This window comes from Ochlerotatus camptorhynchus, unplaced genomic scaffold (genome assembly GCF_037179485.1).
Source record: "Ochlerotatus camptorhynchus isolate MF236.1 unplaced genomic scaffold, CSIRO-AGI_Acam_v1.1 ptg000142l, whole genome shotgun sequence".
NCBI lineage: Eukaryota > Metazoa > Arthropoda > Insecta > Diptera > Culicidae > Ochlerotatus > Ochlerotatus camptorhynchus.
Genome location: NW_027040632.1, coordinates 453,080 through 470,153, shown reverse-complemented (window position 1 = coordinate 470,153; position 17,074 = coordinate 453,080). Strand labels below are relative to the sequence as shown.

Genomic DNA, 17,074 nt, shown 5'->3' with positions numbered 1-17,074 from the left:
TTAATGTTGTGTCGTCGTCCGGCATTCTTACGACGTGCCCAGCCCACCGTAGTAGCTCAAATTTTGCAGTGTGGACGCCGGATGGTTCTCCAAGCAGCTGATGCAATTCGTGGCTCATTTGCCTCCTCCACGTTCTGTCATCCATCTGCACTCAAGTGTACTAAACACTAGGGTGCTTCATTTTGAAAAAAAAGTGTAAAGATTATCAGCTATCAGATTGGTGGGTCGATAGGTAGGGTCCAGGTGTGGGAGCTGCCTCCCTGGCGTCGGTAGCATTGATGTTCAGCACAGAAAACAAGATCGACGGAAAACAAAACAAATCAAAAAATAAATAAATAGCAAAATTTTAGCAACAATGAGAATGATTGTCCATAACAAACAATTATGCAAAGCTTCATGCAAATCGTAGAAGGCCGAGTTTTTCCGATTCGTCATTTGGCGTGGAATCGCTCTACTAACTTAATCTCAGGGACTAAAAAGTATCCAAACATTGGGTTTTAAATTATTAGGATCTTATCTTATAGCATACTTTAAAAGCTCCTCCTCCGTTGGCCCGTTTTCAACAGAAACCAAATATCTAGTCCATTTCTATTCGGCTTGGGGTAATCAACCTTTTTAGCTTAAATATAGTCTATATTGATCCAGCAGATAAGAGCGAGCATTCCACTCACTCTGCCAAGTCGCTCCAAATCCACTGATCTCCAATTAAAGCGATTAATACACGCGACGTCAACACGGCACAGCAAGCAGTTTGGAGCGACTTTTCTGTTGCTGGCAAGGAGCGGTGGGATTTAGCTTTTATTTGTGAAATGATTCCTAAAAAGCTTTCAAAAGCAACCTGGCAGAGAGAAGACGATGACGACGACAACTTTCGGATGGTAGCTATGGTTTTGCACATTGAAAACGATGAAATGCTACACCGAAAAACAGTTTGCATGTAGCTTCCATTCGAAACGCACATGATTTTCATCCATAATCAAAATAATGGAATTCATCTGAATTTCACATAAGATTTATGCGATCCCATTAAATTTGTGTGCTTTTGCAAATGAATTTCATCGGCCTCATAATATTCATGGAATTTTGTGGTGGGATTTGCTGATTGTGATCACAAGCTATGAGAAATTAACATGGATTTCATCCATTAGATATGTGATAATTTGTTTGAGTGTACCTGTGAATTTGAAGTGAATCTGATTAGTTCGAGAATTTTGATAAAGCTAAAGGTCTAAATATGAGGTGCCTAAGCTCGTTGACGGCATTCTTATGACGAATTGTGAAGAGAGCGGACGACCAGCAAAGAACCACCAGCAGAAGGGATAGCGGCACTAGCGGACCAACAGAGGAAGCGGCAGATTCGTGGAACCGTGACTAAGGCTGGAAACCTCGGTCCGGTTACTACATCGGACCACCAGCTGAGCGGTAGATTTGTGGAAACGTGACCGAGGCTGGAAACCTCGGTCCAGTCACGACAATGGCACAACTCTGTAAGTAAGAACCATCCTCTTTCTTGCGAGGATGCTACTGACGCTCCCCGAGAGGGCAGTTCAAATCCCCCCCCCCCCCGAGAGGGTAGATGAAATTTCCCCGAGAGGGTAGAAGAAATTTCTCAGAGATGGTAGAAGAAATTCCTCCGAGAGAAGGTAGAAGAAATTCCTCCGACAAGGTAGAAGAAATTCCTCTGAGAGGGTAGAAGAAATTCCTCCGAGGGTAGAAGAAATTTCCCCGAGAGGGTAGAAGATATTCCTCCGAAAAGGTAGTAGAAATTCTTCTGAGAGGGTAGAAGAAGTTCCTCCGACAAGGTAGAACAAATTCCTCTGAGAGGGTAGAAGACGTTCCTCCGAGAGGATAGAAGAAATTCCGCTGAGAAGGTAGAAGAAATTCCTCCGAGGGTAGAAGAAATTTCCCCGAGAGGGTAGAAGATATTCCTCCGAAAAGGTAGTAGAAATTCTTCTGAGAGGGTAGAAGAAGTTCCTCCGACAAGGTAGAACAAATTCCTCTGAGAGGGTAGAAGACGTTCCTCCGAGAGGATAGAAGAAATTCCGCTGAGAAGGTAGAAGACATTCCTCCGAGAAGGTAGGAGAAATTCTTCTGAGAGGGTAGAAGACATTCCTCCGAGAGGGTAGAAGAAATTCCTCCGAGAAGGTAGAAGAAATTCCTCTGAGAGGGTAGAAGACATTCCTCTGAGAGGGTAGAAGAAATTCCTCCGAGGGTAGAAGAAATTTCCCCGAGAGGGTAGAAGATATTCCTCCGAGAAGGTAGAAGAAATACTTATGAGAGGGTAGAAGACATTCCTCCGAGAGGGTAGAAGATATTCCTCCGAGAGGGTAGAAGAAATTCCTCCGAGAAGGTAGAAGAAATTCCTCTGAGAGGGTAGAAGACATTCCTCCGAGAAGGTAGAAGAAATTCCTCGGAGAGGGTAGGAGAAATCCTCAATTAAGGAGAGTAGAAGAATGTAGTAGATAGAGTTAGCGTGGAATAGAAATGAGTAGAATCGAGTGAGCGTGAAGCATGATAGATCGTATGTATACGGAATCTGATTAGGTCGAGAATTTTGATACAGCTAGAGGTCTAAATATGAGGTGCCTAAGCTCGTTGACGGCAGTCTTGTGACGAATTGTGGAGAGAGCGGACGACCCGTAAAGGACCACCAGCAGAAGGGATAGCGGCACTAGCGGACCAACAGAGGAAGCGGCGGATTCGTGGAACCGTGACTAAGGCTGGAAACCTCGGTCCAATCACGACACCGACATCCGCCGCCATTTTGGAATCCAATATGTCGGCCTCCGGACAGCGAATATGCATCTAAATCTATGCAAAATAAGTATCTATGGAATGGGCTCGATGAGTAGAAGTGGAAAATCAACATCCGTCGCCATTTTGAAACAATTCAAACTATTTTCGATCTTTCTCCTGCAGATGGAAGGTATTTGAAAGGACTATCTAGAAAAAAAGTGTACTGCAAATAAGATTTTACACACTAAAATAGAAAATTTATTTCTTCTTTCGTAGATTTCACAGCCCATTCGGTAGATACCCATATTGCATGGGTTTGGATGCATATACGCTGTTTGAAGGCCGCCATATTGGATTTTGGGCCGCCATCTTCGATTTGTGGAAACCATCTTGGGTTGAAATCTATCACATAAATTTCATCTGGAATGCTGACTTGAATTTCTGAATGTCCCACACGCGACTACCCATAACAACAGCACGCTGGCTATTATGGCTTTCTAGGGAAATTCAATGCTATTTTTAGCGTTTTCAAGATATTAGGGTCAGACAGACAGACAGACAGACAGACAGACAGACAGACAGACAGACAGACAGACAGACAGACAGACAGACAGACAGACAGACAGACAGACAGACAGACAGACAGACAGACAGACAGACAGACAGACAGACAGACAGACAGACAGACAGACAGACAGACAGACAGACAGACAGACAGACAGACAGACAGACAGACAGACAGACAGACAGACAGACAGACAGACAGACAGACAGACAGACAGACAGACAGACAGACAGACAGACAGACAGACAGACAGACAGACAGACAGACAGACAGACAGACAGACAGACAGACAGACAGACAGACAGACAGACAGACAGACAGACAGACAGACAGACAGACAGACAGACAGACAGACAGACAGACAGACAGACAGACAGACAGACAGACAGACAGACAGACAGACAGACAGACAGACAGACAGACAGACAGACAGACAGACAGACAGACAGACAGACAGACAGACAGACAGACAGACAGACAGACAGACAGACAGACAGACAGACAGACAGACAGACAGACAGACAGACAGACAGACAGACAGACAGACAGACAGACAGACAGACAGACAGACAGACAGACAGACAGACAGACAGACAGACAGACAGACAGACAGACAGACAGACAGACAGACAGACAGACAGACAGACAGACAGACAGACAGACAGACAGACAGACAGACAGACAGACAGACAGACAGACAGACAGACAGACAGACAGACAGACAGACAGACAGACAGACAGACAGACAGACAGACAGACAGACAGACAGACAGACAGACAGACAGACAGACAGACAGACAGACAGACAGACAGACAGACAGACAGACAGACAGACAGACAGACAGACAGACAGACAGACAGACAGACAGACAGACAGACAGACAGACAGACAGACAGACAGACAGACAGACAGACAGACAGACAGACAGACAGACAGACAGACAGACAGACAGACAGACAGACAGACAGACAGACAGACAGACAGACAGACAGACAGACAGACAGACAGACAGACAGACAGACAGACAGACAGACAGACAGACAGACAGACAGACAGACAGACAGACAGACAGACAGACAGACAGACAGACAGACAGACAGACAGACAGACAGACAGACAGACAGACAGACAGACAGACAGACAGACAGACAGACAGACAGACAGACAGACAGACAGACAGACAGACAGACAGACAGACAGACAGACAGACAGACAGACAGACAGACAGACAGATCGTGGTTGATATTCATGCTGGTTGATTTTGGGAATCGAAAATCACAGCTGATACTGGTCAAAAATTACGGGTCGTGGTGATGATAACTTGTGATATTGGTGCCTGTGATTTTAGGTGATATTGATCTTGAAAGATAGCTGATTTTGAGCAGTTTTGAATCAACCTTCTCTGATTTGTATGAAACGTAATTGTTCGTGGGCAATGATTCAGATTTTTGCTAAAATTCGGCCATTTTGGATATTGCAAAATTTTATTTAAAATGTCGATCAGAAATGCCGCTTCCATGCTACAATGTTTTGAAAAAGTAAGAGGTTATATCCAAGACACGACCGTAGATTTGACGTAGAATTACGTGCTCGGTATCAATATTCGGCGACTGTGTTAGGGAAAGCACTTTTTCGCCTCGTTTTCTGATGTCGACCGACCGAACACCACCATGAATAAGCACCGTTCGGCCAGACCGGATGGAATTCGATTTTAAAATCTGTGTTTGGGAGAGCGCTTTTTGCAGGCAATCGTTTTTTTTTAATTCTTTATTAAGGAGATTTTTAGTCTATGGCTAGTTCATCTCCGGTAGGCAATCGGTGATAATTTTGATCACAAATGCAACAGTTGGACATTTGTGTAATTTTCAATAGTGACCTATTGAAAATTGATCAAATGTTCATTTTATCAGATTCCTAGAAAAATTTCCAATCGATTGGCTTGTTTAGAATTCAAATCCATCCAATATTGACAGAGTTATAAGTGGTCAAAACCTAACCACTTTTCGTAAGGCGGTTGATTTTGGATTTTTTTTTAAATTGCACCCCCAATATGTTGCCGAAAGACGTAATCTTTCGTAACAAAAAAATCAAATACGCCCTTTTTGAAAATTGTACAACATCCAAAGTGGCCGAATTTTAGCAAAAATGTGAATGATTGCCTATAACAAACAATTATGGAAAGTTTCATGCAATTTAGAGCAGGTCGAATTTTTCTAATTGGTCATTTGGCGTTCAAAAAGGTTCATTTACCATTTTCCCCCTTCGGATTAAGAGATTATTGGAAAATTCTTTCGTCAAGCGTCAAACGAGAAAAGCTTATCTCACGTCACAGCAGCCGCCGGAAGAGAAAGGGATCTTTGGTACGGGTACATTCTTACAAGTATATATACCTTTGATTTTAAGAGGAATCTGTCTTTTGTTGTTGTTGGCAATGAAACTGTCGAAAGCACGTGTGTGCCGAAATTGAATGAAATTGTTGTCCGTCCGTTTAGGTTCCTGAATAAAAAAGAAGTTGCATGCTACACTGTGATCGAAGACAGCATATCAAGAAGACTGACAACTGTGTCAGTATTCAAGAAACATATTCATGCCAATTCGTATAAAATCTGACCAAACTCAAATTTGGCTAAATCAAGTCTTTCCTAATATTGGAAAATTTTATCAATTTTCCATAGTAAATTCTGAAGTTCTGTGAGTGGTGGAAAGGTTTTCGAGCTTGGAATCTTCGCTATCAAATTTACTCGGAGCTTTTACCTTTGAACGGTAGATGGTGCGATTATGTGGCCAATCTTCTTTGATAGGCCGTCTTCGCTACGATGCAATATTAACGAACAGCAATGTCTCGGAGGCACTTCTTTTGTGATGGAATCTTGGCAATCTGCCCTCCGTTCAACTTGTCCCCTTCCGTTCCGTTATGTTTTGTTGAGGCAGGGGCAACAGTGAAGCTCGTCTGCGCGTACCAAGATGATCTAATCAATTTCGGGATTGAATGATAGGGTGGAGAATTGCTCCCTTTCCCTGTTTAGGGTGTTGTAATGACGGAAGGGGTCGTCTATTGGGGAATGGGTAGATGTTAGTTATTTTTTTGGAATTTAAATAATCGAATTGAGTTCAAAGGCAACTCATTCCAAGAATAAAGCTTCTATTGTTTGCTTTTTTGCGTGAATTATTTAGTATCGAATGTTGATTGAATCTGAATACGTTATTTTACTATATTGACAGTCAACTTACAGTAGGGCACTCATTTTGTATACATTCGATCAACTGGAGAAATCATTCTACGATTAGCACAGAAAACATTTGTTTTGTTATCCTTCGTAGCATTCGTAGATCCCACATCCCACCGATAGCGACTAAAACGAAACTTCCTTTTCTCTGCTTACAGAATCTTCGTCAACCGTTCGCTCCACTTGGAAAACATCAAATTCTATGGCTTCGACATGGACTACACCATTGCCGAGTACAAATCGCCGCAGTACGAGCAGCTGGGCTTCAATCTGGTCAAGGAACGCCTGGTGACGCTGGGCTACCCGGTGGAAATCCTCCAGTTCGAGTACGATCCATCGTTCCCGGTGCGCGGCCTCTGGTTCGACAGCCTCTACGGAAACCTGCTGAAGGTGGACGCCTACGGTAACATCCTGGTTTGCGTGCATGGATTCGAGTTCTTGAAACAGTCAGTACCTCTTGAGTCTTGAATGAACCCAATATCATGAAAATATTCCATTTCCATCGATTTCAGTTCCCAGGTGTACGAACTGTACCCGAACAAGTTCCTCCAGCTGGACGAGAGCCGCGTGTATGTGCTGAACACGTTGTTCAACCTGCCGGAGACGTACCTGTTGGCCTGTTTGGTGGATTTCTTCACCAACTCGCCGCAGTACGCCGAACAGGTGGACCGCACTGGAGTCAAGTACGGTGAACTGTTCATGTCCTTCCGGTCGATCTTCCAGGACGTGCGAGGAGCCGTCGATTGGGTACACATCTATGGTGACCTCAAGAAGAATACTTTGGAGGTTAGTTTGAACTCTGTCATAACCTCAATGTTTCGTCAAACAAAAAACTGCTTGTATCTTTTGACCAGAATCTCGACGAATACGTCAAAAAGGACGAACGGCTACCGATGGTGCTGTCCCGCATTCGTGAATCGGGAGCGAAGCTATTCCTGCTGACCAACAGCGACTACAAATTCACCGACCGCATCATGACCTTCCTGTTCGACTTCCCACACGGAGCGAAACCGGAGGAACCTCATCGGGACTGGAAGACCTACTTCGACACGATTGTGGTGGATGCCCGGAAGCCCCTGTTCTTCGGTGAGGGAACCATCCTGCGCCAGGTGGACACCACGACCGGTGCGTTGCGCGTCGGAACTCACATGGGACCACTGCAGGTGAATCAGGTCTACTCCGGTGGGTCCTGCGATGTCTTCACCAAACTGATCGGAGCCAAAGGAAAGGACGTCCTGTACGTGGGAGATCACATCTTCGGCGATATCCTGAAGAGTAAGAAAATTCGCGGCTGGCGTACGTTCCTGATCATTCCGGAGCTGGTTCAGGAGTTGCATGTGTGGACCGACAAGTGTCAGCTGTTTGCCGAGCTGCAGCGACTGGACGTGAAGCTAGGAGATTTGTACAAAAATTTGGACTCCAGCGCCAAGGAGAAGCCGGACATTTCTTCAGTACGGACGGCCATTCGGGACGTGACACACAAGATGGATCTGGCCTACGGTATGATGGGTTCGCTGTTCCGATCCGGCTCGCGGCAGACGTTCTTCTCCAGTCAGGTTTGTTGGGGACTCGAACATTTTCATACTTCAACCTTACCGATTAATTCTGCTTGCAGGTCGTCAGATACGCCGATCTGTACGCGGCCACCATCCTGAACCTGATGTACTATCCCTTCTCGTATATGTTCCGAGCGCCGGCCATGTTGCTGCCGCACGAGTCAACCGTTGCCCACGAGCAGCGATTCACACTGGACGCGCCGATGATCCAGAGGACACGGTCCCGAAATCCAGGAACACCCAACGCCGAGCAGAATGCCGCGAACGAGGATGTTTCCAAGGAAGTTAGTGTAAGTATTTACCACTTGGGATTGATTACACGGCGTGTGTCGTTTTGAGACTGTACCGCAGTCTAACGAGCTACGTAAGCTTGTGAGTTCTAACTTGCTTCGTCCCTTCTAGGAGGTACCATCAACGTCTAGGCAAGGCAAAATTCAAAAGCGAAGGTCATATAGGCCATACATTTTCATCATGAACGATTGGGTTTGGCATCATATACGATTAAATCTGTAATGACAAATTTTGGTTGACAAGCCATAAGCCAAAAGGCAGTCCTTCGGAAGATCCGGAATATTCGCAAAAGTGGTCGATTCATGAAACTCGTCCTAGCGCTCCGCGATTTCATTTGAGATCACATGTGATGGTGATATATGAACGAATTTCTAATCTGGGACCGGAATTTGGTGGACTTGGGGTGGTCCTCCGGATGATCCGGAACATCCGTAAAAATGGTCAATTCATGACACTTATTCTAGCACTTGTTGTGGTGATTGACTAAATTTGAATCTGGAACCGGAATGTGGACTTTGGAAACCACGAGATGGTTCTTCAGAAGACCAAAGTACGGAGTCCAGTAAGGTGTTAAGTGCGTATTAGTTAGAAAAATTATGTTTATTTCTGTTGATTATGATAGTACATTGATTTAACATTTTAATTGGTTAGTCTACCTGGCTCTTCATCTTTGTTTAATTTGATATTCTAATTTAATATTTGCGTTTTTAAACTAGTTTACAGAATACCCCTATTGGGGGGTGTGTTTTGTTTGAATTGAAATAAAGTGAAAACCTATCTAACTACGAGTATAACTTAACCTAACGTGCTAGATCACGTATGATCTGATGATTTGATCTCAGACAGGTGTCTCTGAACCGTTCTTCTAATGTCTGAATTCCAGCCAGGAGGTGGATCTCAGAATTTCTAGTCCGCGGGGGACATTTTAGGACCATCCTAATGACCTTGTTCTGGATTCTTTGGAGTGTAAGGTGATGGCATTTGGCGCAACTCTCCCAGATTGGCATACCGTAGTCGATTACGGGAAGGATGATTTGTTTGTAGACAGAAAGTTTTTTTTTCGAGCGATAGAGTAGACCTCCTGTTGATGAGTGGATACAGTGATCTTATCAAGATGTTACACTTGGTTTTGGTTTTGTCAACGTGCTCCCTGCAAATCAGCTTGCTGTCTAGTGTTAAACCGAGGTAGACTACCTCTTTCGATCAATCCACCATCTTATTATTCACCGACGAAACAAGTCTGGGAGATTTAGAGTGTGGAAAGATGATGACCTGGGTCTTTGCCGCATTGATACGGATCTTCCAGCTGTTGAAATATTCAGACAAGGCGTCCAGGTCTTTCTGAAGTTTGGCAGTCAGAGCTCCGATGACCCTCCCCTTGTAGACGATGGATGTGTCATCTGCGAACATAGACAACGATCCACCATCAGGGAGAGCTTCCAAGGATGCTTCCTTGTGGAACCCCGGCACCGATGTTGAAAGCATCCGATGTGATGCCAGAGAGACTCGGAACGTCCTGTCCCATAGATAGTTATTTGTTATCTTCACTATGAAGATTGTGGAAGACCGTACTGCTGCTATTTGAACACCAGGCCATCATGCCAGACATTGTCGAACGCTTTTTCAACGTCCAACAGATGTTTTCGAAACAGAGTTCCGTCTGAGAATGTTTGTTACTCGAGTCAGCTGGTCGAACGACCTTTCCGAAAACCAAACTGTTCCTCGAGAAAACAGGCAGCTGTTAGGAGCCGGTGGTAGACTGCTCTTTGGAACAGTTTTGATAACCCTGAGAGAAGGCTGACTGGTCGATAACTTGAAGGAGAGGACGGATCCTTCCCAGGTTTCCAGATAGGTATGACTTTAGCTGACTTCCAGCACGAGAGGAAGTAGCCAATTCGGAGGCACAGATTAAAAATCAGTGCCAGATGGTTGTAGAATCTGGAACTCAAGTGTTTGAGTTCCAGATTCAGGATGTTGTCGAAACCTGGGGCCTTCATGTTTTTAGATGATTTAATATAGGCCAACAGTTCGTCAGCCGTAATCTCTAATTCCTCGGAAAAAAATAATAGGAATCTGATGGAGGTTGGGTGCGTTTTCAGCAACCTCAGCTTCGTGAGGGCTGACGATGTTTTGTCCGAAATTATGGGAGCTGACGAAGTGTTGACCTATCGCGGCAGCCTTCTCTTCAGGAGTTATCAGATGAACCACTGGGTCGCCGTAACGATCCAGTGGGGTTAGTGATGCAATAGTCCACCATCCTGGCTTGGATGGTTTTTTTTAGGCGATTACAGTGGGTCTTAAGGACAGGCAGACCAGAGCGTTGGTACTGCCTTCGAATGGTGTTACGGAGTCTATAAGGTCTTTGGTAGATCTGTCATGGGTCAGAGTGTTGCTCAGCTGTGTGGATACTGGCACGTGTTGTTCCCTAGCCCGGGATATCGCCTCCTCGATGGACGTCTTCGGGTGTCTCCGGAAGGACACCGTAATCGACAGTGAAGTCGACACAGTGTTGGAACTGATCCCAGCTGATACGATGATAGTTGCGCCGGGAAGCTTGGAATCGGTTTACGGATGAGCCCACTTCGGCCACAACCGGATAGTGGTCAGAACTCAGCTCCTGGTGGGCAGCAAGCTAGATGTTTGGCGTTCAGGTCGCCAGCGATGATGAATTTTGTACGGCGTCGTGTTATCTTGACAATATCCCTCTGCCGCGGATGGCCCTGGCGTTTGTTTGTTTCGGGCAGTAGGCCGCAATGATCATGACGGGGCCGACGGGCGTGAAGACTTCCACTCCCCATGCTGCAACCATTTTCAGCTGGAAACTGGGTAGCAGCCGGCAGCAGATGTTGTTCCTGGTAGCGATGGCCACTCCACCACCACCAGAGCTTGTCCGATCCAGCCTCACGGGCCGGAATCCAGGAATAAATAAGTTCATATCCGGTTTCATGTGAGTTTCGGTGATGATAGCGATGTCGATGCTAGTTCGTTGAGGAAGTCAATGAACTCGATAATTTTACTCTTGAGCTAGCAAGCGTTCCAGTTTGCGATTTTGATGAGCTCACGATCCATAACTGAGCATGAAGGTAGCCACAGCTTGGAGCTGGTCGGGTTCGTTCTTGATGGTGTTGGCAATGTCGTGCATCTTAAGGAAGATGATCATTAGTTCCGCTGCGGTGAACCAAGAACCATCGTTGATTTCAGGCTGCGCTAGGGACGGTCCATCCTGACGCCAGTTTAGCCTAGAGGCTGTTGGGAGATCCTACGGCTGTGGAGCAACAGTCATCTGTTGACCTGAGTTTGCGGGGGCTCCGGCAGTTTGAGCTTGAGTAGCAGTAGCAGCGGTACGAGCAGCAGCCAATCGTTGATTGAGTTCTGATCATTAATTTCTGGCACCTTCTTGCGGCCGGGCTGGTTTCTCGTCGATGTTTTCTTCTGGATCTCGATGTACTCGGCGCGCTTCGGACAGGTCTTGCTTGTAGCTTCGTGAGCAGCACCGTTTGATGTTGTTTGTCACACTTGATGCAGCGGCTGACCATATGGCAATTCTTTGTTCCATGCCCGAACAGCAGGCAGTTCGAGCATTGGGTGACTCCACGGCTGACCGGCTTGTACCGCTCCCACTTCACCACTATGTTGAACAGGACGCGGATGCCCTGGAGGTCCATCAATGTTGTTGAGTTCTTCTCAAGGTGAACCAGGAATAGCTGGTCGCGGTACTTGACGGCCTTGTTGTAGCGGGCCATCTTGTGAATTTGGACCGGCTTCAGTCCATTAGCCACCAGCTCTTCCAGGAGAACGCCTGTGTCCATGCCGTATAGTCCGCGCAGGACCACCTTCAACGGCTTAACAGCCTCGATGCCGTGGGAGAAGTACTCCACCTGTGCTTGGACCAGTATGGTCTGTACCGCCTTGTAATATTTGAACGCCGGAACCATCAGTTCGTATCCTTCCGTGCACAGCTGGATGGTGCACCGGACGCCCTGCGTGATGAAGAAGTTATTTTTTTCCCGTAGTCCGGGAGGGAAGCCCTTCACGTAGAAGGGCGGCACTGTCACTGTTGTCTTCAGACCTAGACCGTTTCCTGGGATTGCCGCCCCTTTCGCCATCGCGCGATTTTTTACCCATGGCTGGGTCAGCGAGAGCGTCTCTATTCAACGCGAGAATACACGGAACAACGCAATCGAACGAACGACTCAACAGTCTGGCAGTGAATGATGTTAAGTGAGGAATAAATAACAAATTCTATAGTGGAAAACATAAATAAGAGAATATTTCGTTGAACGTTTAGAGTTTGTGTTAAAGGACTTTTAAATTGTTTTTGGAAACATCTGAAATTTTCCACAATCAACTTTTTGCCCTTTCTTTATCGTGCTAAATTTGACAGCTATACTCTAAATTGGAAGTTATCAGTATGGTGTGATTTTTAACCCTAATCCTAAAATAGCATTACCTTTTTTTCGCTTGAAAATGATGTAACAATTTTTAGCCATTGAAAAAACGTTACAGGTCTACGTTCGAGTTGGAATAAACACACTAAATTAGCTTTAATCAGAGGAGTGAGTAATTACCTTTCAGTTCCTCTATTGTATTGTATTAACCCATTGACAGATACGTGGATTTTGTCTGAAAGAATTGCAGATTCTCCTTTCCCCAGACGTTAAATGTGCGTATCTGCCTAGGTTAAGTGGAATAGTAGTAGGAATGGGAGCAAAACTACTCACTTTTCTCTTTTCTTTTATTTCTTTCTTACTCTCTTTTTCTCTCATTACAGATGTTCCGTTTAGACAGAGTACGACCGAAAAAAGAAAATCCGGATAATTCAACACGTTTTTTTCCGCTCGTCTTTTTCTTTTCTGCTTGCAGGCCATCACCGAAAAGGAACTGATTCTGCTATCGATCAGTGGTACTGGCAACGTTTCCGTACCGCATACCCGCCCGGAGACGCCCCGTTCCGTGACACACACGCACGATGAGGACTACTCGGACGAGGACAGCGACGATCAGAAGAAGCAGGCCGCTAGGGCCTCCGCCAGTTCGGACAAGGAAGCCGATCAAAAGTAGAGTTTTCTTGCAAACACACGCTTTCTTCAGCTGTCCCTTGCTAGATACTAACTGTGTTGTCATGTTCATGTGGGATAGGTTAGGTTCTGAAATTCCCTCTTTCGAAACGAATTTAAGGTAAGTTTGGTAGATTGCTGCTGCTTGGTTGCATGGACAAGCGAGCTTTCTTTATATTTGTAGATACACAAAAAATAACTGCTCAAATTTGCAATCCACTTTTCCTAACATTGTGTAAACCTTCCCGAAAGCAATAAGCAGAGTCCTTCCCAAGTACCCACATACACCTGTTGCTAGTTATTTAACCGATTATGCTTTTAACCCCTCAGAAATCAGCAGAATTTTTTTTTTTCGAAAGAGCGAGAGTGTGTTATAGGCGTTGAAATCAATTATATAAGTTGTATAAGAGATTAGTTGGAACTTTACTAAAAACATAAACAGGAAGAGCGTACAAACGTCAGAGTCATTTAAGGAAACTCACGAAGCTGGTAGCGGAAACGCATAACGAATAGTGAGGCTCGCTAGTTTGATAGAAATGGCTGCTTTTGTTGTGTTTCCGTAAAAGTTATACTAATACGTAGAAAGTAAAATGCTATTGGTAAGAATTGGTCGTGGCATGAGATTTTACCTATGTAAGATATGTTATTTTTCGCTGAACGAAAGAACTAGTTAGTCGGGAAGCCAAACTTGCATTATGCGAATGATAGTCACCCAAAATAACACATACACACGAAACTCACTACACAATTGCCACACATAACCTAGAAACACGTTGATACATTGAAAAAGAATTGCCTTTAATGAGAAAAGAAAATCACAATTATTGTAGTGGAACAGGAAAACAATTGAACAATGCGGCGGTAGCGAAATAATTTGAGTTCAATTCAGCAGAAGTCGAAAAATACGTAGAGTGACGGAAATGTACGGTAAATAGAGCGCTACTAGAGCATATTATGCAGGTAGATCATTTTTTGTTTGAAGTAGAACGAAAGAATTTCCTATTAGTTGGTTCGTTAAATTTAAAAAAAATACAATGTAAAGACTGAGAATCCAAGGGACAGATTTAGTAGCACCATAGACTAACACAGATTCTAGTATGAGAATGCGGTACGCATAGTATCAATCTCCCCTATTCTGTGAGTCAAGTGACTCTCTCTCTCACCGGTAAGGTGACAATTGACATTTGAAAAAATGTTCTACGGAGTTACGGAGAGAGATCCGGAGCTTGGCATTCCAACGAATGGGGTAGAACATCAAGTCGACAAGGAATCTAAATTAGCTGGGCACGACTGGTTCTATGGATTTATGAAACGTCATCCGGAGCTATCCTTGCGATCCCCAGAAGCACGTGCCCAAGGCTCTAATCAAGTTGCAGTATATGGTTATTTTGATACTATGCAGGATGTGATGGAGAAGGGCAAGTTCTTCTGTTATGACGGTATATGAAAATATAATATTGCTATTATTTAGTATTAACTTATTCATTCCGTATAGGTTCAAACAAAAGATCAAAAGTTTTGGCACTATAGGGAAGGCGATAAGTTGGATGCATAACATCCGCAGAGTGTGGTGTCTTTCGACACCGTGCATTTGTATGTCCGCAACAGGATACTACTTTCCGCCGATGCTGATCTTCCCTTGTGCGAGACTTACGGATAAGTGGAAGGTTGAGGTGCCCCCAGATACTCAGTTCTGCCGCAACTCGTCTGGTTCCTCGCGGGAGGAGCCGGTTTGCTCAGAGAAGCAAAACACCCTGAAAGACTTCAAGGTCACACCTACCATGATCCAACCTTTACCATGAGCATGAGCATGTCTGACCGCCCACGGTTGCTGCTCTGTTATTGCCAGATAAGCTACAATTAGCTCATCATCACAGACAGAGCTGGTAAATATCACAAGTAACTTTAATAGCATTAAATGAGCTAGTAATTACGATGATCACCACACTGTCACGTTCTGTCATGACAAAAAATTCGATGAGATTTTGAAGAAAATCTCTTTCATCGTTTTCTCATTCAATGATAGTGACAGAAGTATCTCTGTAAATATCGCGTGAGATCTTTCATTGAAAATGACATTTGACAGCCCCCTGATCACAGAGAACCAACAGATGATGTTTGGGACTAACATTCATCCTCATTGTGGAGATCTAATATCTAGCAATACCAGCACGATGTGGGGTATAAGAGGTGAGGAGAAAGGAAACTAGTGGACTCTTTCATTCTGACGGTGTTCTTATGCAACAGCAGACGTGACGTCACGTCTGTTGCTGCATAAGAAGACGCGAGAACGAAAGAGTCCACTAGTTTCCTTTCTCCTCACCTCTTTTACCGCACATCGATACCAGCATGGGCCGTGTCCGAATGCAGGTCAAATAGTGAATAAGAAGGAATGTGTTGACGTAATACTCGCTGTGAAGGAAACCGAGAAGTCCTCTGCACTTCCCCGAGATATCACTGGGATAGTTGAAGATACTAATTTCAAATAACAGACTACTAGAGTGGTAGTTTTTACGATAGATGAGGAGACGAAAGTATTAAAGGGTGTCCACGATGAAATTGCCACACTATGAAATTGCTCTAACTTTTTAACCGTTGGGTAGAATTTAATGAAAATTTGGGTGGATTTAGTTCATAGTGCATTATTTACATCCTGCAAGTTTTAAAGTCCTGTGATCAAAACTCGCGGAAATGGAGTCGAAAGAACAGCTCGTGCGTGATAAAATCTTGCGCATTCATCACGAGAACAAGGATCTCTCGCATCGTTCCATCGCTAAAACGTTGGGAATCGCGAATTCCACGGTGTCGCGAGTGATTAAGCGGTTCGAGGAACGGTTGACCACCGATCGGAAGCTCAGAAGTGAAGGAAAAAGTATTCCGTACAACACCAAAAATCACAACCGCGTAGTTGGGGCCTTCAACCGAAATCCGAACGCCTCCGTTAGGGATGTGGCTAAGAAGCTGCACCTAAGCCGAAGTTTTGTCCAGAAGGCCAAAACTAAGGCTGGGCTTCGAACGTTCAAGGTACAAAAGGCCCCTAATCACGACGAGAAGCAGAACAAGTCCGCCAAAACCCGTGCCAGGAAGTTGTACCTCAACATGCTGACGAAAGTTGAATGCTGCATCATGGACGACGAAACATATGTGAAGGCCGACTTCAAACAGATCCCCGGCAACCTGTTTTTCACGGCCAAGGATAAGTTCAGCGTTCCGGAGCATGTCCGCACTCAGAAGATGTCCAAATTTGCGAAGAAATTCCTGGTTTGGCAAGCCATCTGCACGTGCGGGAAGCGGAGTGCACCTTTCGTGACCCAGGACACGATGAACGGACAGGTGTACATAAAAGAGTGCCTCCAGAAGCGGCTGCTTCCTCTCCTGAAGGCCCACAACGTCCCAACAATCTTCTGGCCGGATTTGGCCTCATGCCACTACTCCAAGGACGTGCTGAAGTGGTATGCGGACAATAAGGTCAATTTCGTGCCGAAAATGTTCAACCCTCCCAACACTCCGGAGCTCCGCCCCATCGAGAAGTACTGGGCGATTATGAAGCAGCACCTTCTTAAACGACCTAAGGTAGTGAAGACAGTCGAGGAACTGAAGAAAGTATGGGTTTACATGCAAAAAACGGTTGATTCACAGGT

The 17,074-nt window shown here is 45.0% G+C and overlaps 1 protein-coding gene across 3 annotated transcripts in view; it reads left to right on the top strand.

The window, feature by feature from the left end:
* Positions 1-14,409, top strand: part of Nt5b (5' nucleotidase B) — a 92,455-nt gene extending 78,046 nt beyond the window's left edge. For all 3 annotated transcript variants that reach the window (XM_065221458.1, XM_065221456.1, XM_065221457.1), the window contains 5 exons: positions 6,688-6,975; positions 7,042-7,315; positions 7,384-8,085; positions 8,145-8,375; positions 13,240-14,409. In XM_065221458.1, the coding sequence (XP_065077530.1) occupies positions 6,688-6,975; positions 7,042-7,315; positions 7,384-8,085; positions 8,145-8,375; positions 13,240-13,437 (1,693 nt within the window). In that variant the 3' untranslated portion in view covers positions 13,438-14,409. The remainder of the gene's footprint in view (positions 1-6,687; positions 6,976-7,041; positions 7,316-7,383; positions 8,086-8,144; positions 8,376-13,239) is intronic.
* Positions 14,410-17,074: the final 2,665 nt, after the last annotated feature.